Source organism: Mastigoproctus giganteus, chromosome 3, assembly GCF_048544385.1.
Source record: "Mastigoproctus giganteus isolate SK-2022 chromosome 3, ASM4854438v1, whole genome shotgun sequence".
Classification (NCBI taxonomy): domain Eukaryota; kingdom Metazoa; phylum Arthropoda; class Arachnida; order Uropygi; family Thelyphonidae; genus Mastigoproctus; species Mastigoproctus giganteus.
In genome coordinates this window covers 146349803-146372226 of record NC_143577.1, presented here as the reverse complement: position 1 = coordinate 146372226, position 22424 = coordinate 146349803, and the positions used below count along the sequence as shown (strand labels likewise).

Here is a 22424-nt window from a genome sequence, read left to right as displayed (position 1 = left end):
TAATTTATATGCTTTTACCATTGTGATTCTGTAAAGCTTCTGAAAGGTAGGAGAGCTCCTGCAGGATGTCAATCATTAGTGCTTAATGGGTAAGAAATTCCAATTTTAAAAGTGGATTTAATAATCCAGAATATTTAACTTCTAATTCAAAATGTTTGCACAAAGCAGGATGATTCTTCCAACCCACAACTGCTGCCCGCAAGCTAAAACTGCTCATCATGGCCCAAACACATGAACGATCTTTATAGTTTCCACATCAAGTTCTTTAGCAATCATCCTTAATTCGTGCTGGTTTTTTTGGAGAATTATTGCCTGTATGCCATTAAAGTTTAGAACATTTTCTACACAGTGAAAGCCTCGACAAAGTTTCAAAATCTGCCAACATTTCATCTTCTTAAAGTTTATATAATATCTTAGTTGCCTCAATCCCCCCCCCCAACGTTGCTACTTTCACTAATTCTTTGAATACTGTGCAAAATGTTGGAATAACTCGGATATTCAGCTACTGTGACCATGTAAACATAGATGGAGAAATTTACTGGAAGGTGTGGATCACTCACTTCTCCAAAAAACATATGCCCGTTTGCCGGAGTAAAGGGGAACCACAACACAGGTTGACCACAGGCTATAATCAGTGTCGAGAATCTTTTTAATCCTCTGACTGGCTATGGAAAGCATATTGACTAGCACAACTTCTTGGTATGTGACTGCATAGGTTTTACAGACACCACTAACATTGTGAAACGTTAATCCCTTTCACCTTTAACGTGAGAAATGCTTTCTAATTACCTAAATTGCCTAAAGGCCTGAGGTGAGAACAATGTATACAAACAATGAACGTTTTCGCTTCCGGTTCCAACATATACGGGAACAGTACACGTTTGCATGAGACGCACCATGAACCTGCTGGTATTTAATGAGGCACTGCAGAATAGAAGTGCACTGTTGAGGAAGAAGGCAGAAGCCTTTGAAAGCTTCAGTTATTTTAGCGCTTTTAACCTAGTATATTTTATTGTATTTTAATTCAGTATTTTATTATCATTTTATTTGTACATTCACTGTAAACTACATTTGTTTTATCCTATCTTAATTCAGTATTTTATTATCAATAAATTTTATCTGTATAATCACACTTATTTTGTTTTGTTTGATCTACTGTAAATTTATTGTAAATTTAAATAAAGCTTTTTAAGATTTTGGTTTTCGTTTTTAATTCAATGGTTGGTGAGAAACACTAAAAATCATAGAATGCATACAAAGTTGTCTCTTCTAATCCCTTTGTTACATGGAAATTTTCTTCATTCAACAGAAACTATTTTAGATGAAATTACCAAGGGGAATCAAAATATTTGCTATAAAGAAGTTTGTTAAACAGAGGTCCGACTGTAATTAAATCAAAAATGAAGCAATTTTAAAATACATAACAGATCGATTGCACCATGAAAATGCTGGGAATGGGGCCCTGCTTGCCCCACCATAGTTTCGGCTCTGGATACTCAATAATTGCATTCAGGATTTCATTTGCAAAATAAATGATCGTCTGAACAATGGGCTCGCAAATTTAAAAAAAAAATAACAATGGGCACTCGCGAGCCCACTATAGCTCACCAATGACTATAAATAAAACTTTTCATTTTGTGGCTTCCAGACTTCTATGCAGTAATAAAGATGTGGTCTACCCATCGCCTTATATAATGGGATAATCACCTCCTTATCCCTGCCTTGTGCCATACAAACCCGAAATCAAATCAAATTAAAAAACCTTATCCCTGAAATGCTTGGTTCCTGTAATACCATTGAGAAAACCAAGTCTAGGCAGCTAATCTGTGCTGCTCAGAGAACTATAAGTCTTTACTACACATTTCCCCCAGGTCTTTTTTTTTTTTTTTTTTTTTTTTTCACTACCCTCAGTGTAGTGTCACTCAGGGTAGTGAAAGGCACTGACAAATGCCATTCAAGGTTTGCATTTGTCAATGTTAAACTTCAGTTGCCACTTCTCAGCCCATCATCCTAATTTTTCTAGATCTTTTTGCAGTAGCTTATTCTGATTACTGTCATTAACCACCCTGAAACTCTCATATCATCTGCAAACTTAGATATAAATTTACTAGTGGAATGCCCCAGGGTTCAGTGCTGGGCCTATTGTTGTTTTCAATATTTACCAATGATACTGATGAAGGTAAATGAGGTACATGAAAAATTCCTTGTCCCCATTCTTTGATCTCTTAGCCAATGCTTTCTCATATGTAGCCTTGGCCTCCTTGACCTTATTTGTGATGCTATTACAAATTAACTTGTACCTGTTGTAGGCTTTAGTACTTTCATCACTCTGTAACTGCCTCACTATCTTTTTCTGCTCTATTTGACCAGCCAGCTCTGCAGTCATCCATTTCGGCATCCTCCTCCTGCAACATTTTCTTAAAGGTATGTATGTGTTCATGGCTTCTGTGATTTTTGCTTTAAACATATTCCATAACTGAAATTTATTTGCCATCCCCCAGCAATTTACCTAATTCAAAGATTCCATATAGTGCCTTAAACTGTCAGTCTCCTCTTCTGAAGTTAAAACTTGCACCTTTACCTTTAACTACTGCAACATCTTTCTTCAACTTCCAACTGACGATTGCACGATCACTTCCCGACAAATGGTTCCTGTAATTTAAGCCCTGTGATGTCATCTGATTCATTAGCAATGATGAGTCAAGAATATTCTCACCCCTAGTACTTTTATACTAAGATGTTGGTACAAATAATAATCAACTAGTTTATTTAAAAAGTTTTTCCCCAATGTGAGTTTCCTTCCCACTTATTCCAATCAATCTGGGGCAGATTAAATTCACCCAAGGCATTCATACTTGCTTGCCCATTCCATCTGCATGTAAAGACTTGTAAAATTCTTCACAATCTTCTCGTCTGTAGATTCTTCCCACTTCCATTGCTCCTCTGCTTCCAACTAACTCCACCAGAGATTCTATGCTGGCAGATATAACTTCAGACTCAGCAAAAACTCTTTTTCTCACTCAGGCTGCTTTTGATAAGAAGCATGATCCCTCCACTCCCTATCTTCCCTAAAAACATTATATATGCCATAGTGGAACTTGTCATCACTAATTTCCAGGTGGCACCACATTTCTATTAGCCCTATTATATCAGCATTAGTTGTCCTAACAGAAGTTCAAATTCAGCCATTTTATTGACAACACTCCTGACATTACTGTAGACACAGTTGAGACTAAGTAATCTTCTATAGTTTGCTACCGTGACTCACCCCTTGAAGTTATTTAGGTTTGTATCACAAGTTTATCTTCCTTCTCATTTGAAACATTACTATCCTCAGAATATCTTATCAACATTGGCTGTTGTGGCAACAAACAAGAATTCATGAGGTGAGTGCAAGCATTACTGTAACCTGCATCATCAGATAAACACTGATCTAAATTACCATTCTTCCCCTAACTAGCAGTTTCTCTGAACCCCTAGGGTATCCTCAATGATACTGGCAAAAATCCTTGCACCACCTTTGTTCAAATGAATGCCATCCTCCTTCTACCTACAAGTACAGGCCACACTGATAAAAATCCCCCCCCACCCCTAGAGTCTTGCAGATTCTCCCAAGTCTTCAGTTAACCCACAAGGCTATCAGCACACATAATCCCTTCTATTGTGTCTGGGCAGAATTGCAGACACATACACATTCTGACCTAACTCGCTGCATTTTTTTCAGCATAGACCTATATTTATCCAACAGATAGTCAGGTTGTGTATGTTTAATATTGTTAGTCCCCACATGAATAATAATTCTCTCTTTATCTCCCATAAAATCTGACAATCTGTTGGTAACACCATCAATTGTTGCTCCTGGCACAAAAACATTTTGATGATATATAAGCTTGCTTTCTTGCATCATTTGCCATTGATACTACTACTTCAACTGTGCCCATGTAATTAAAGTATATTTAACAAGTTAAATATTCTTTAACTCCATCGATAATGCAGTTATTAAAGCAGCCCACAGATTAGCATTTAGCATTAGCATTAGTAGAGGCATTTGATGCAAGAAAGCAAGCTTATGCAGCATCAGCCAAAAAAAAAAAAAAAAACCCACTTCCACTTCACCCCTCTGTTCGTTCAAAATACCTGTCCAGCTGAGCCTTAAACTTATTTAGGCTATCAACCTCCACGACAAGGGATGGAAGTCTGTTCCACCAACCAACCACCCACTGACTAAAGGCAAATTTCCACACGTCTATCCTACATCTGTCTTTCCTCAATTTGAATTTATGCCCTCTCAGGTGATTTTTCTTAGCTAGAGGAAGAATCCCATCAGCATTGAGCATGCTTAAACCATTCAAGGCTTTATATACCTCTATCAGATCACCTCGCTGGTGCCTAATCTCCAGACACTGTAATTTGCAAAACTTAAGCCTTTCTTCGTAAGAGCACCCCTTTGTTCCATTCACTAATCTTGTTGCCCTTCTCTGTACTCGTTCCAGCAGCTCTACATCCTTCTTGAAATGAGGCCTCCAGACCTGTATACAGTACTCCAGGTGTGGCCTGACCATTGCCTTATACAAGGGAATAATCACCTCCTTATCCCTGCTGGAAAAATTCCTGTATATCATTGACAATGCTCCATGAGCTACTCTTGCAGCCCGTCTGCACTACTCAGAGAACTTCATATCTGCCTGCACAACCACCCCCAAGTCCCTTTCATTCTCTACCACTGTCAGTTTAGTACCACGGAGTTGATACGTTACTCTGGGGTTGCTGTTTCCCATGTGTAGTACTTTACATTTGTCAATGTTAAACTTCATTTGCCACCTCTCAGCCCATCTGCTCAACCTTTCCAGATCCTGTTGCAGCAGCATAGTGTCAGTAGTGTCCTTGACAACCCTGCCAACCTTCGTATCGTCTGCAAACTTGGAAATTAAGCTTGATATACCATCATCAATATCATTTATAAATACAGAAAACAATAATGGACCCAACACTGAGCCCTGAGGGACTCCACTAATAACATTAGTCCACGATGAGCAGTGTCCATTGATTACCACTCTCTGTCTTCTCCCCCTCAACCACCCCTTTATCCATAGCAGCAATTTGCCTCCAATGTCACACTTCTCCAATTTGTGTAGCAGTCTTCCATGTGCAGCAGTATCAAAAGCCTTTCTAAGATCCAAGTATATAATATCAAAGTTATTCCCTGCATCCAGTTCTTTTGTGACTGCATCATAGTATCCAATCAAATTGGTCAGGCAAGACTTCCCCTTAACTAAACCATGCTGTGTCCGAGCTATAACTGAAGTCTTGTCTAAATGATCCTGCAGTGCTTCTTTAACCAGTGCCTCCATTAATTTTCCTGGAACAGAAGTTAAACTCACAGGTCTATAATTACTTGTGTCAGCCTTTGATCCTCCTTTGTGAATTGGGGTCACATTTGCACATTTCCAGTCTATGGGTACCTCCCCTGAGTCCAAGGAAGCTCTCATAATTATGGCTAAGGGTTTGCTTACTTCTTTTGCTGCCTCCTTGAATATAACTGGATAGATCCCATCCACCCCGGGTGCCTTTCTTGTGTTTAACTTCAACACTTTCTCCTCCACTTTACTCGCAGTTATTTCAAGATTCTGTAGCTTACTGCTAGAGTTGAATACACCTCTGGCATTCCCCTCGCTGAATAACTCCTCATGTGTGAATGTCGATGCAAAATATTCATTTAGTTTGTTAGCTACCTGAGGAGGATCATCAACAGTTGACCCATCAATATCAAATGGACAATCTGATTCATCCCCTTCCTTCTAGAGTTTACATAAGTAAAGAACTCTTTGCTGTTTTTCTTTGCATCCCTTGCCAAGGATTTCTCGTAATCTGCCTTCGCCTGCCTAACCTCCTTTGTAACTTGGTTACAGATCAACTTGTATCTATCATAGGCTTCTGTGTCATGTGTTAATTTGTTTGTTTGTTGTTTGTTTGTTATTTGGTTTTTAGGAGCATTAGCAACTAAGGCTATATTGCTCCGGGATATGCGGTGGTCATTTCCTGACCTTTCCGCATCCTCCGTATTTGGTGGTGACGGGCTCGAACCCCGGTCTAATCAAGAAGCGTGTGCTATGCACTGCTGCTCCTTCCCACCTGGCTACGGAGGCGCCCGTGTTAATTTGTATGTATCCCATGCATGTTTCTTCTCTGCCATATGCCTCATCAGTTCATCTGAAATCCATTTAGGCCTAAACCTTGAACAATATTTCTTAGTTGGTATGTAAAGCCTAGTAGCTTCCAAGATAAGTTCTTTGAATGCTTCCCATTTTGCATTTGCTGTTGGTAACATCATCAGTTGGTCCCACTGTATAGAATTTAAATACTGTCTCAGTCCATCGTAGTCGCCTTTACGAAAGCAATAACCCTTCCCTTTACCCCTAATGGTAGTTACCTCTTTGAGTAAATCCCACTTCAGCACACTGTGATCACTGCCACCTAGTGGTTCATTTATCTGCAGATTCTTAATGCATGAAGAATCACTGCTGATAATCAAATCAAGAGTATTACTCCCTCTAGTTGCCTCCCGAACATGCTGATGTAGAAAACAATCATCCAATAAATCCACAAAAGCCCTGCTAGTGTGTGAGTGACCAGCCCCCAAATTCCAGTCAATATCTCGGAAATTAAAATCTCCCATTATAAGACTCTCTGATTTACTGGCCCACTCTATTTCCCTGTACAGTTTCTTATTATACTCATCAGAGTCATTAGGCCTATAGCACACTCCTACTCTCAATTTTGATCTCCCAATGCTTATGTCACACCAAACTGACTCAACACTGCACTGTCCAGCGATGTCGACTGACTTCACTTCCTTGGTTTTTATGTGTTTCTTAACTAATAGCATAACCCCTCCCCTCCTTCCTATCCTGTCTATCCTTTCTGTAGACGTTGTACTCCCCAAATTGCAGTTCTGCATCCGTTATATCTGTGTGACACCACGTCTCTGATATCCCAACAATATCTGCCTTTGATGTTTTGAGCAATACCTCAAATTCATCAAATTTATTTACTAAACTCCTAGCATTGGTGTACACGCAAGTATACCTGCACCTGTTTCTATTCTTAGCTACCCTAACACAACCCATGTGTTTACTTGTACCGCAATGGCTCCCAGCAGTCTCTGAAATACCATGCATCTTGTTTTTCAGGCTTCTGCTCATTCTAATAGAAGCAGTGCAAGAATCTCTTTCACCTCTGCCTGTGGCTACTGTTAATCTATTAGTCTTTGTCTCCCCCCAAGCTAGCAGTTTTCCGACCCACCTAACACTGCCTCGATAGCATCAGCAAATATTCTTGCACCCTTTCTATTTAAGTGTATCCCATCACTGTAGAAGCAATCTCTCCTGTTAACAAGTACAGACCAGGCTGAAAAAAATTCTACCCTTTGAGCCTTGCACAATCTTTCCAGGGCCGAATTGATCGACAAGGCGCTCATCATATACTCCCTCCTATCGTGTCTGGGCAGAATTGCAGACACTTTCAAATTCAACCCTAATTCTCGGCTTTTGTTCAACAGTGACCTGTACTTGTTAAGTAATTCTGCCGGTCTCCTACACTTAATATTATTAGTGCCAACGTGTACAACTATATCACCTTTTGTGCCCTTAAAAGATGATATTCGTTCTACAACGTCATCAACCTTTGCCCCTGGCAGACATACCCGGTCCTGTTCCACCTATCCTTTTTACAAAGCATGTTCCCCGTTTCCCTGACAATAGAGTCACCAACAACTACTAGTTCCTTCGGGACCAGCGCATTCTGCCTTGGAGATTGTCTCTGTGTCACGTGAAGCCCAAGTGCAAGCTCTGGCGTTGATGTGGGCAGCTGAGAGCTTGATGGGCCCCTCAATTTAGTTTCTTCGAGGGCATCCACCCTGTCCTTCAAGCTCTCATATAGGCCCACAAGAACGCTGAGTTGTTGCCTGATATCGATACACTCCTTGCATCGCGCACACACAAAGACATCCCCCATGGCAGTATCATGTCCCGTACCTGATTGCTCTGCAAACATCAAGCAAACAGTGCATTTTATAAGGCTGTGAGTCAGAGGAAAACTGCCCCCCTCAGTTCTGCTCTGAGCCACAGCACTTCCATTAGCTTGAGCCTTTTGCTTTGCTGCTCTGGTCTGAGTCATGATTCTATTAATTTATTAATTAATTATGTTATGTTATTAATTATGTTAAATATAATTAATTATATTACGTTTGTAATCTAAGTCGTTATATGTATTTATTTAAAAGTTCAATTTAACTGCTAACGAAGTTCAACTAACGCTATCTAGTACGGTATATAACTATCGTATCACAAAGGCGGGAAAGTTACGATCGGTAAATCTACGGACATTTAAGTATCAATTAACTTTCAAATCTCGCTGTCTCAATTCAGAACAAACCAACGATCCCTACTAGGTCTATAAGCCACTTACAGAAATAATTCGATGTAAAAAATATTCAATCAAGCGGCTAAATATGGCTAAAGAACTTCTCGTTCAGCAGAGTTGCAAACACGTGGATACCCTTACCGATACTTTTATGCAATTACAAGGCCGAGTAAAGAATAAATACACCAAATTAATCAGAAAATCTCAAAATAATGTTATACTACTAAATTTAAATCAAAAGTTTTAGAAAAATAATAATTTCAAATCAATAAATAAGAAAAATCCACTTAGCGGCTTTGAACACGACCGTCTCCTAGTAGCCTCGTCAGCAGACTGTAATCTATACTGGTACAATCACCCAAGCTTTCTTAGTTATAAAAAACTCAGGGAGATGAGCATTATTTTTATTTTTAATGGATAGCTCAAGGAGTCTAGGACATTTAAAGCATCACAAACTTTTAAATTAATAAGATAAATTTAATAATTATAAAATTATATTAATTATAAAACAATAAGCTAAAATAAGATTTAATTTTAAATAATCTAATTAATTTATTTTTTCCAATACCACATATCCATAAATATGTAATAATACCCCACTATCCACTAAGCCAATACCTGTATAACGTTACCCACAGTGCTCACATAAACCCTGGTATCAAGACTATATAGATAATTCTTGTCTACCAAACCATCTGGTAATGAGATTAAGTAAACTACATTGTGTGTGTGTGTGTGTGTGTGTATATACATACTGTGTATATGTATGTTTTGCCCATAAAGAAGGTCAACAAGTTCTTGTGACCTTTTGTGATGGTGATATTGCAAAGACAGCTGGTAAATACAGCAAGCCCCCGTTATAACGCGGTTCGCTTTACGCTGATTCGCTATAACGCTGTTCTTATATTATAACCCGTATCTGACTATAACGCTGTGACAGATCACTATAACGCTCTTTTACAGATTACAATTCTGACATATTAACGAAATCGTTTCATTTGATGGAGTCAATAGCTTGAAAATGAATAGCAAAACAGTATTAAAACGTTTCCCACGCCGACTTGAGAAATTTTCCCACGCTCAGTAAAATTTTCTCGCACGCTAATTTAGTTTCAGTACAGTGACTTGTAACGTAGTTCCGCGATCAACATTTTAAAAAATGATCAAGTATATTGCTTGTAATATTTGCGTTATATGCATTTATCCGAAGTCTAGTCATCACTCAGTAGAGTATCAGACATCGTGCGTAACGGAAAGTTTACTTGAACATTGTATCGTAATTAATTCAACCAACGCAGTTACATTTTCGAAGAGCTAATAATGACTGATAGGAATGAAAAAGCAACAACGTCTGGGCGCAGTACGAAGACTTTAAATGTAAGAAAAAGACTGAATTTGAAAAGTAAATTAGACGTTTTGAAACGAATCGATTCCGGTCAACGACAAACAGATGTGTGCCATAATTTAGGACTTGCAACTTTAACTGTAAGGACAATTATAAAAAAATAAAGAATTAATTTTTGCAACGGGAAAGATAGCTGTTCCACTGCAAGCAACTAGGACTAGGCCGGCTATTAGGATTGAAATGGAAAGACTTTAATTTTATTGAAGATAATATTCCAATGCAGAATTCAGTTAAGTTAAATATTAAAAAGAGAGAGAAAGAGGTTAGCCAATATGATGATCTGAAGAAAACTCGCCTAAAAAAAAAAAAAAAATGTGGAACCATTTAAAACTGGTAAGGGCTGGTTGAATAGATTTAAAATCCAGGGAGAAGCCGCAAGTGCAGATCAAGGAGCCGAAACTTCCAAAAAAGAACTTTTGTTAAAATTACTGAAGAGGGGTATTATGTGTTATACTTCTCAATAAGTTTTTAACATAGATGAAGCAGGACTTTTGTGGAAACGAATGCCTAAAAGAAGTTTCATATTGAAAGAAGAAAAAACATGCCAGGTTTCAAAGCGGTGAAGGATCGGTTGACTTTATTGTTGGTTTTAACGCTGCGGGGGATTAAAATTAATACCCCTTTTAGTTTATTTGGAAGAGGGCCAAAGTTCAACTCAAAATCCACACATTTTTCATGATTAAATTCATCAATTAAATTAAATTCATTATTTTAATTGGAATTTTAAATTTACTTTTGATACGCAAGTAGTTACCACATAATTATACGTATGCAATGCAGAATATTTTATATGTGCAAATATTTGAATATTAAATATTTTGACCGACATTTGTGCATCTTTTCATTACTGTTTATTATTCATTAGGAAATATCCTATGGCACTGACCGCAGCTCATAAATACATATGTTACCTTATGGGAAAGCGGCGCTCGCTTAGCGCGGGTTCACTTAGCGCTCTGTTTTTCCGGAACGAATGATCAGCGGGGGTCACCTGTACTTAATATTATCATTGTTTACTTACATAAAAATTAACATGAAAAAAAAATTCTTTGAATTAGATCTAAGTTTGGTTTACTAAAATTTTTAGAAATTTAATTCTACTAGAATTTTAAAAATTCCATAATGATAACTCTAGTTATTTGTTATTTTTTTAACCTATTCTTCAGTGTCTTTGCAGTCACTGAAGAATAGGTAAAAAAAATACCACAAAATGTTTGATTCCATTATGTACATATTTCTAAACTGGAAATAAACATAATTAAAACTAATGTACGCTTGAGTGATTTATTATCTTCACATAATACAGTTTACCTATGCACCAGACTGCTCAAGGAATATCTAATAATATAGCATGTCTGACATGCAGAATACCAATTCTGTTCCTATTTAGCTCTTCAAGGAATTTCAAACTTATTACAAAGAAAAATAAAATTTATTAAATTAAAAAATTTTCTAACCTGTAGAACAGATGTTACTGCAGAAGAATTATTAGGACTTCCAGATCCTGAAACCACAGACACCTGAGTTGCTGGAGAAGTGGAAGTTGCTACACTGCTACTAACTGCTCTTGTTACAACTACTGCAGTTGGCACACCTGATGATACAGATTTGGTTGTAGAGCATGCAGCAGCAATATTTGATAGTGAAGGACCACTGAAAAATTATAAAACAAAAAAAATTTTAAAAACAGATTTGAAAATAACTTTTACTAATTATGATTGTCACGCAGCACAGTAGAGTAGAGTAGAGTACACAGATATTTACAAGACGAAATATAAAAGAACATATAAGTTAAACCTTTGATATTTGTGGGGGATACGGTCCTGGAAATCATAGTGATTAAGACCAGTCTTATGGGGAAAAAAGGGTATGGTCAGACCTTTCTTTCGCCATATATAATGTCTATAAATTGTGTGTGTTCTCTGGGGTTGATTTGCTGTTTACTGGATGAAAAACCATGCTACCCTTGCCTGAGACTTGACCAACTTAGCCACATTGTGAAAAAGACCCATAAAAATTCCTTGTATCAATGACAGGATTCGAACTCGGGTCTTTTCCACCCAATGTGGGAAAGATCATGATTCTACCAACTATGCTACCCGCGAGGGCCTTTCTTATGAAAATTAACGAGAACATTCATGATTGGTAAAAATCAGCACACCACAAATATATTTTTATATGAAGAATAAATAAAAAAAATAAAATGCACAAAAAACTATTTAATTTGCCAACAGCAACAGCATTGAAAAGATAATAAGGGGAGCAGTGATACAGCAGGATAGATTACCAATTTGGGGAAGAGAGTCTCCCTGAATATCTTTCTGAGTAGATGACTTACAAGAGTGGGTGGAGGATGATGCAGCAGTGGTCTAGAAAAATAATAATAACAACAATAATAAACAAAATACTAGTTATGGATGTTTATTTTATCTTTAATTGCAAATTTCTGTTGGTTTCTTGTAAGGTGGCCCCAAGAGATTTCTATTCCCTTAAATTTTAGACTGCTCATCAAAGAGTTAATTTCAAAGGTGTCTATGCCAGAGACTATATCTCTGTAATACAAGTTTGTGAAAAAACTACTTGCAAATAATAAAAACTGTGAATATTATAGGTTTACTGTAATATACACTGTCCTACCATTAACATCCATTCATTGAAAATTGATCATGTATTACCCAGTATCGCATGTCAGACACAACTATGCTCAAATTATGCTCAAAGGCCTTCGAGGAGACAGTAGTATAATTGTGATCCCAGTCAGATGCCATGATTGACTGAGTTAACAGATCTCCAGTGCAAAATGATAACAGGGTACCAGATAAGAAATCAGTCTTTACATACAGTCTGTACAAATAAATTTGATGAATTGGAAGTCCAGATTAAGTCATCAAATGCAGACATTGTAGGAACTGTGGAAACAGGGCATCACTCCGACATAAGTAATGCTGAATTTGAATATCGAGAGTACAATGTATATAGGAAAGGCAGACGGGACAGAACAGGTGGAGGAGTTATTCTCTTAGTTAAAAAGCATATTATATCTAAGGCAGTGCATCCAGTTCACATGGGTGATGAGTGCAATGTTGAGTCAGTTTGGTGGGGTATAAGCACAGATAAAACAAAACTGAGGGTAGAGTGTCTTATAAGCCTAATGACTGCAATGAGTACACCAAACTGCTATAAAGAGAGAAATTGAGTTGGCCAGCAAATCAGAATTTCTCATAATAAGGGATTTTAACTTTCCAGATGTTGACCAGAATTCGTGGGTTATTCACTCACACACCACCAAGACTTTTGTGGATTTCTTGGATGACCATTTTCTACAGAAGCAAGTTAGAGAGGCAACAGGAAGAATCAATACTCTTAATCTGATTATCAGCAGTGATCATGAGTGCCGGCAGCATGGTACAAGGTGGTGCAAGCACCTTTGGATTTTGAAGTAATACATAATTTTTAATAACTTGACTTAATTATGATATTGCAAGTATTCAAAAATTTGGTGAACAAAAAATTTATTCCTACACGCACCACCTTGCAAAATATCCTGCCAGTGCCCATGTCAGTGATTCTTCATGCATTAAGAATCTGCAGGTAAAAGCCCTACTGGGTGGCAGATATCACAGTATACTATGTTCGAATTTAATTAAAGACGTAACTACTGTCAATAGTAAAAAAGACAATGTCAACTGACAAATGAAAAAGACAATAGACAAAAAAGGCTTTCATAAGGTTGACTACAGTGGTCTCAGACAATTTTGGACTAATTTTTTGTTGGTTCCACTGCATTCTGTGCAGTGGGACTAACAGATGATGTTACCAACAGCAAATTTTAAATGGAAAGTATTCAGGGAAGTAATCAAAGAAACTACTAGGCTTTTCATACCAATAAATGTAAACTCTAGAAGAAAGGGAATGAATAAGATTGGTCCACTTGATATTGGTGATTCAAGTGTTGATGATCCTGCTCAGATAGCAAATAAACAATGAGTATTTTGCATCTACATTCACAATTGAGGAATTCTTTAATGAATGGGAAGCCAGAAGTTTATCAAACTCTAATGAGGAGCTAAATGAATTTGTGATAACTGAAAGCAAAGTGGAGAGAAATTGTTGAAGGTGGCATAAAAAAAAAGGCACATGGGGTGGATAGAATATATCCAGTTATATTAAGAGAGGCAGCAAAGGAAGTAAACAAACTCCCATAATTATGAGAGCATCCTTGGATTAGGGAAGGTCACTACAGACTGGAGATGTGCAATTGTATCCCCAAATTATAAATGGTGATCAAAAGGCAATGTAATTAATTTTGGACCTCTTAGCTTAACATCTGCTAAAGGGAAAAGAATCACTGGTTAAAGAGGTAAGGCAGGACCAACTGCATTACCTCTTTAACCAGTAATTATGCTCCAATCACAGCATGGATTTGTTACGGGGTGATCTTGTCTATCCAATCTGATTCAGTGACCAAGGAACCGAATGCAAAAAATAATTTTGACATTATATACTTGGATACAAAAATATACATTGTATACTTTATGTTACACATAAAAGACTGCTGTACAAACTGGATACAATGTGGCATTAAGGGCAAGTTACTGCTACGGATAAAGGATGGATGGTTAAGTGGAAGAAGACAGCGAATGGCTATCAATGGACACTGCTCTTCGTGGACTAATGTTATTAGTGGAGTTCCCCAGGGTTCAGTGCTGAGCCCATTATTGTTTTCAATATTTATCAACGATATTCATGAAGGTATATCAGGCTTAATGTCTAAGTTTGCAGATAATACAAAGGTTGGCTGGGTGGTTAACAATGGTAATCATAGTGAGCTACCGCAACAAGATATAGGAAAATTAGGTGAATGGGCTGAGAAATGGCAGTTGAAGTTTAACATTGAAAAATGCAAGGTACTGTATATGGGTAGCAGTAATCCCAGAGTAACTCATCAACTATGTGTGTTACTACACTCAGGGAAGTGGCAATGAAAAAGACCTGGGGGTAATTGTGCAGACAGATATTAAATTCTCTGAGAAGTGCAGACATGCTGCCAGGACAGTCACTGGGTTTTATCAATGATATACAGGAACTCTGCTAGCAGGGATTGGGAGGTGATTATCCCTTTTGTATAAGTCCATGGTTAGGCCATATCTTGAGTACTATATACAGGTCTGAAAGCCTCACTTTAGGAAGGATGTAGATCTGCTGGAACAGGTGCAGAGAAGGGCAACGAGACTGGAGATGGGAATAAAAGGGTGCTATTACCTAAAGGCTTCAGTTCTGCAAATTGCTGGATCTTGAGACTAGGCACCTCTAGGGAAATCTGATTGAGATTTCCCTAGAGGTTTAAAGCCTTGAATGGATTGAGTAAGCTGAATGTTAATGGCATTCTTCCATTTATTGAGACACCCACATGAGGGAACATAAATTCAAGTTCGATGGTTGTTGGGTAGATGTATGGAAGAACTACACAAATTCTTGAAAAGTACGGATTAGGTGAACTGTATAGGTTCTTTTCTTTTCTTTTTTTTTTTTTTTTTTGGCTGATGCTATATAAGCTTACTTTTTTGCATCATTTGCCATTACTACTACATGATATTTTAAAGACCCTGAAGATCCCTAGGTTGATGATTGGTGATGTGATCTTGTAATGGAAGCAGATTGGCACTGAAATTATCTGGAATACCTCACAACTGATGGAACATGACAGGAAAGCATTTCAAAGATCTATCCACTCAAAATGCATGTTGACATCCCTTTCAATATAACAGTACACATACAGGCAATCAATGAGACAACTGAGAAATATGTCAGCACTGGTACAGTGTGAAGGATGTTGTATGGTATGGGTTACCATGGTCGTGCAGCTGCTAATCACAAGCCACTAATCATCCCAACAAATGCCACAAGCCATCAATCTTGGTGTAAGGCCCACCATTCTTGAACCACAATTCAATGGAAAGCCGTGCTTTAGATTTACAAGTCATGGTACCTGATCTACCTAGTCTGATGATTGTACCTATGAGAGGCTGATACCTGAAGAAATCCACCTGCCAGACTGTTTTTTATTGACAATGAAGTTTGCCAGAGGCAGTATGATGGCATGGGACCATTGTTGCTTTAGACAAAACCATGATTGCTGAGGTCTAACTAGTTGTCCTTGAAGGCCAATACCTGCAAACATCAGCAAGACAATATTCCACTTCATATTGCTTGTGTTGTGACAGGCTCATTTGAGGATATGAACATCGAAAAGTTGGACCCAGAGCCTGATCTCACTACAGGTAGAACCTCTAGCAAATGGATCATCAGGTATGTGTGTGTGTGAGGAGAGACTGCCCAAAAAGTGAGGTGAACTGGTTGCCACTTGGAAGGCCAAATGGCAGAAAAATTAGAGGCCATTTACAAATACAAAGAACCAGTTCAGAGTGTGGCACGGACACTACTGTCTTTAATAAAGACTAAAGTCTTGGTACACATTATTAGTTTTCCTGTAAATAATGGTTATTTATAGATATGCAGGTGCCCAGATATTAATAGTAGGGCAGTGTACATGTAAAAGTCCAAAATCCAGTAAATTCTAGTATTTACCAATTTGCTTTGGTAAAAACCTGAAATTCTGATATTTATCAAAGCATATAGTAAATACAGGGTGTTTCACATAAAACTGGCTCCGGTCACTGGCAAAATAATTAGAGAAATCTAGACAAGAGTAAAATGAGATAAACACAAAAAAACTCAGTAAAAAGTAACTTTATTTATTCTCTCCAAATGTACACACATAAGAGATGCTGGAAATTATGTTCTTGTGCATTTAAACACTTTTGTGCAACGTAATCATATTCGAGGTGACCCAATGCAAAACAGTGACATTGATGCCTTCGATATTTCTTCGAATGCTGTCCTTCAGTCCATTTATTGTGTGGGGGTTTTGCTCATAAACTCTTCCATTCAAATATCCCCACAGGTAAAAGTCACACAAAGACAAACCTGGAGAACATGGTGGCCACAATCCTTTGCAAACTGCATTCTTCTCTGAGACTGTCATGAACACGGGCCGGTGATTCATGAGACATGCAGTGCCATCCTGTTGAAAGTAGCAGTTTTCATGCTCGTGTTCTATTAACTGAGTGTAGAAGTTCTCAAAAATCTGAAGATAAACTGTTGTGTTCACTGCAATGTCAAAAAATATTGGGTCGATGAGTTGATTGCCAGAAACTGCACACCATACCCCGATTTTCTGGTCGTGAAGCGGTTTCTGATGTAAGTTGTTAGAATTTTCGGCACACCAGTATCGAGTGTTATGAGAATTCACATGACCAGAAAGATGGAACCATGCCTCATCACTCATGAAATAAAGCAGTAGGTCAAGCTCACTGTCTGCAATGTTGTTAAGGAGCCACTCACAATAATTCAGACGTTTTGCTACATCAGGCGGCAGTAATTCTTGGACACACGTCATGCGATAGGGTTTCAATTTCAGGTAATGAAGTACACGAAAGCAAGAAGCTGGTTTCACTCCAGTTTGTTGCGACAATTTCCTAATGGATTTTCCAGGACTAGCTAAAATCTCTTTTGAATGTTCAACACCACCTCTGGAGTCCTAACAGAGGGTAAATGATTTTTCGGTGCATTTACAATGGAACCTGTTGTCTGCCATTTTTCAAGTAAGCACTGAATAGTACTCTTAGCTGGGATGATAGCAATAGGAAATTTCTTAGAAAATAATTCCTGTGTTCCCTTAAAAGAGCCAGTACGTACATAGGCTTCCACTATACAAATCCTTTCTTGCACGGAATATGGCATTCTTGACAATACTCTCACACACCTATCACTTACAAGTGTCAAATGCCGACTGTATATCGAGCAACACAAACTGAAATGATTTGGCTAAAATTCATTCTTTGAACAACTTCGAGCACGAGTTGTTCAAAAATAAATATCACACCATATGCGGGCCAGTTTTACATGTAATACCCTGCATATCAAATATTATTATTATTATTACTAGCCAAGGAAGTGCAAGGAAGCCTGAGGCTTATGCTGCACCAGCTAAAAAAAAAAAAAAAATAAAAATAAAAAAATTCTAGGTTACCCTGAGAGGGAGAGAAGTACAAGGGCACACCCAGGGTCCTGAGCTGGATACCCTCATTCTTCACCAAGAAAGAGAAGAATGATGATATCCAGCTCAGGACCCTGGGTGTGCCAAGCCCATACTCACCAGATGTGAGCCCCTGGGGTTAAATATATATATCAAATCTGAAATACTAAAAAATGTTCCACATCAATGATTCGCATAAAATTTGCTGATGAAAATTTTTCTGAGCAGTGCAGACAAATCTGCCAGGACAGTTCATGGGGCTTTGTTCAAAATCTCCAGCATTATTAAACAAAGCAAGGGCATGAGCAAATATATCTGCCATCCCTGCAAGGTTGTCTGGTTAACATATTCACTATATTCTGGTTTGCAGGGATAGCAGATATACTGCCCATACCCTTGCTTAAAAATTGGAAAGTGAATGAACCAGGAAATTGTCATTGCTTCTCTTTTTGTACCGTTGCCAACAATCTTTCGAGGATAGGAAATATATCCACCCAAAGCCCTGGTTTACAGTCAGTAAAGCGATATTCAGACAGCATGTCAAGCTAACCAATAATTTCCTGCTTCATTCACTTTTTTAAAATTTTTTAAATAAGGGCACTGGGGTGAATACATCCTATCCCACAAAATTGCCTAGGTAAAATATTCGCTATATTCGAAGTGCCTAATATATAAATACTTCAGTCATAATGGAAAAGAATTTACAAATGTAAACTATTAAATACTAGGATTTACTATATCAGAGCAGTATAAGTCCAAAATTAAGCGAAAGATGTTGACTGATATTTAGGGATTAACATACAGTAATTCAGTCAGATGACAGGAATGATTCAGAATTTTACTAAAGTGAACTGATAAATTTTAGGATTTACTGGATCTCTCTCACACGCACAAACTTAAAAAGGCTGATGATAAAATAATGTAAAAATACTGTAGGTTTTTAGATTAAGAGTTTTGTTTTTAAAATTACTTCCTCTTGTCGATCAGTTCATTGTTTAATTGAGGCTTAAATATCAATGCCCATTATATAACATGTACTAACTGAAATATATTTATGTATTAGCATTAGTAGAGGCATATGATGCGAGAAAGCAAGCTTATGCAGCATCAGCCAAAAAAAAAAAAAAAGACGCTCCCATTTCATCCCTCCATTCGTTCCAAATATCTGTCCAGCTTAGCCTTACATTTATTGAGGCCATCAACTTCCACAACAAAGGATGGAAGTATGTTCCACCAACCAACTACCTGCTGGCTAAAGGCAAACATCCGCACATCTATACTACAACTGTCTTTCCTCAATTTGAATTTATGCCCTCTCAGGTGATTATTCTGAGCAAGAGGAAGAATCCATCAGCATTGAGCATGCTCAAACCATGCAAGGCTTTATACACCTCAATCACCTCGCAGGTGCCTAGTCTCCAGATACGGTAATTCGCAAAACTTAAGCCTTTCTTCGTAAGAGCAACCCTTTGTTCCAGTCACTAATCTTGCTGCCCTTCTCTGTACTCGTTCCAACAGCTCTACATCATTCTTAAAATGAGGCCTCCAGGCCTGTATACAGTACTCAAGGTGTGGTCTGACCACTGCCTTATACAAGGGGATAATCACCTCCTTATCCCTGCTAGAAAAATTCCTGTATATCATTGACAAGACACCCTGAGCTACTCTTGCAGACCGTCTGCACTGCTCAGAAAACTGCATTTCTGTCTGCACAATTACCCCCAGGTCCTTCTCATTCTCTACCACTTTCAGTTTGGTACCACAGAGTTCATACGTTACTCTGGGGTTACTGCTTCCCATATGTAGTACTTTACATTTGTCAATGTTAAACTTCATTTGCCACCTCTCAGCCCATCTACTCAACTTTTCTAGATCCTGTTGCAGCAACGTACTGTCATTAGTGTCCTTAACAACCAAGCCACACTTTGTATCATCTGCAAACTTGGACATTAAGCTTGATATACCATCATCAATATCATTTATAAATACAGAAAACAACAATGGACCCAACACTGAACCCTGAGGGACTCCACTAATAGCATTAGTCCACGATGAGCAGTGTCTATTGATTACCACTCTCTGTCTTCTCCCACTCAACCAACCCTTTATCCCTAGTACAATTTGCCTCCAATGCCACACTGCTCCAATTTGTTCAGCAATCTTCCAATGTGCAACAGCATCAAAAGCCTTTCTAAGATCCAAATATATGATATCAAAGTTATTCTTTGCATCCAGTTCCTTTGTGACTACATCATAGTATCCAATCAAATTAGTCAGGCAAGACTTTCCCTTAACAAAACCATGCTGTGTCCGAGCTCTAAATGAAGTCTTGTCTAGGTGATCCTGCAGTGCTTCTTTAACCAGTGCCTCCATTAATTTTCCTGGAACAGAAGTTAAACTAACAGGTCTATAATTACTTGTGTCGCCCTTTGATCTTCCTTTGTGAATTGGGGTCACATTTCATTTGTACATCTCTAGTCCATGGGTACCTCCCCTGAGTCCAAAGAAGCTCTCATAATTATGGCTAAGGGTTTGCTTATTTTTTTACAGTATTCATAATCATTAACTTTGCAAAATGACTTAGGCATTTTGCTTTACTGCAGAGAAAAGGTATAGGAATAACAGCACAAAGCAAACAGATATTATCTTTGAACCAGTCCTTTTATTACAATGGAATAAGCAAATAAAAATAATTATCACATTACTATTCCTTCCTGACCTTATACTAGCATTAAGTAGTCCTAATAATAATAATGTCATTTAATGGTTTTATGGGCAGGGCCAGATTTATGCATAAGCTAGACAAGCTACAGCTTAGGGCCTCACAATACTGATGTGGAGGGCCTACAGCTTAGGCCTCTGCATCAGTATAGAAAAAATAATAATAAAAAAATAATTAATAAATAATGAACATTAGTATACAAAAAATGAAAATTACACTAGCCAACAAAAAATGTTTCTCCTTTCTCTCTGTATTTATGTATCTCTTCACAAGAACATCACATTCATAATCATTACATACAACAATACACACAATGAGTGCATTAACTGTCTAAAGCTAAAAATACTACATTAAAACTATATTTAATCCACAAATTTTTTTTAAAATACAAATTGTATGGAAAAAGGAAATATGATTTTAGATTTCTGTTCATCTGATCTTAATGAAATTTGGAATGGCTAGACAAACAGTCTTAAAATGACCATGCCACCAAAATGGTACAAATTTGTGAAAATCCATCAACTGTTATTTTTCATGTGGGCAGACATGGTGAAGACAATAAGTGCATTATACATATATGCTAATGAACCAAAAAGTTGAAGGGGGGAAAAAACAAAAGATATAAATTTTGTTTTTGCTATAACATGGTTAGTTAATAAAATGAGTGTTACTATTGTCTCTGACAGCAGCATTATATCAGGGTTGTATTATATTCAGAAAATCATAAAATAGGCAAATATAACAAATAAAATACACTAGTTTAAGGCTTATAATTACACTGCACACAATTTTGGGTGAACTGGTTGAACTTATGCAATGTTTTTGACACAATATTGCACAAACTTGAGTGGCAGAATCAAAGTGATCAATTTCTGTTTTTTTCATGGCTCAAGGTTATTCCCCACACTTAGTGAACTTCCTTCAGCCAACAGCTGTTTTTCTCTGCAGTTTGTAATTTGAAATGGAGGAAGAAATGCACTTGGTAGAGAATTTATTATTTTGACAATGAAGATTTCATTATTCAATAGTTCAACATTCTCTAATGATGTACACCAAATTCCATTACTTGTGTATACATACAAATAACAATATGCACAAGTTAAAATCATGTTCATTGTTTATAAATGAATGTTTATTTAATAAATTGTAGTTACTTGAAACATTCATCTCACGATTTTATTCCAAAATTTTTTTTTGAAACATGCCAGTTATGGAAACTTTTATGGTCCTACAAAGATAAGATCGTTCACAGAAAAGAAGATTAATCAAATTTTATGTATCCATAATTTGGCACAATCAGAAAAAAAAAAAAAAAAAAAATGTTTGAACAATTAGTAATGATAAGCAGCCTGTTGAAAAAATCTGCATTTATCATGACCAAATACAAGTTTGGTAAAAGATTTGGTTGTTCATTCAGTGCCTTGAGACTTTGTGAGATGAGAAATTTCACAAAAATCACATTCAGCATGACCACATGCCGATTATGCTTAAAACTCAAAAGATATGAATGAATGTGGTAGCTGAAGTTGCTAGAATGTTATAAAAAAGTGCTGTATTACAAAATAAAAAATATTAAAAAATACTGCAGTACTGTATCTTACTGCACTTACCAGATGTGTGGAAAAGAAGAACACGAAATTTCATGGTTACACAGTGTGTATTCTGAATGAAACTTATTCAGAGGATGAAGTGCCTTTCAGTATCCCCTCTTTGGGATTCAGGTCATACCTTAATGATGTTTGACATGTTCGGCAGGCTCATAGTGGTGACTGTGAAGA

At 37.4% G+C, this 22424-nt stretch overlaps 1 protein-coding gene across 3 annotated transcripts in view; it reads right to left on the bottom strand.

Moving 5' to 3' along the window:
* Positions 1-22424, bottom strand: part of LOC150088309 (cyclic AMP-dependent transcription factor ATF-2-like) — a 237356-nt gene that overhangs the window by 79418 nt on the left and 135514 nt on the right. For all 3 annotated transcript variants that reach the window (XM_090370702.1, XM_090370700.1, XM_090370701.1), the window contains exon 8: positions 11284-11479. In XM_090370702.1, coding sequence (XP_090226828.1) covers positions 11284-11479 — 196 coding nt within the window. The remainder of the gene's footprint in view (positions 1-11283; positions 11480-22424) is intronic.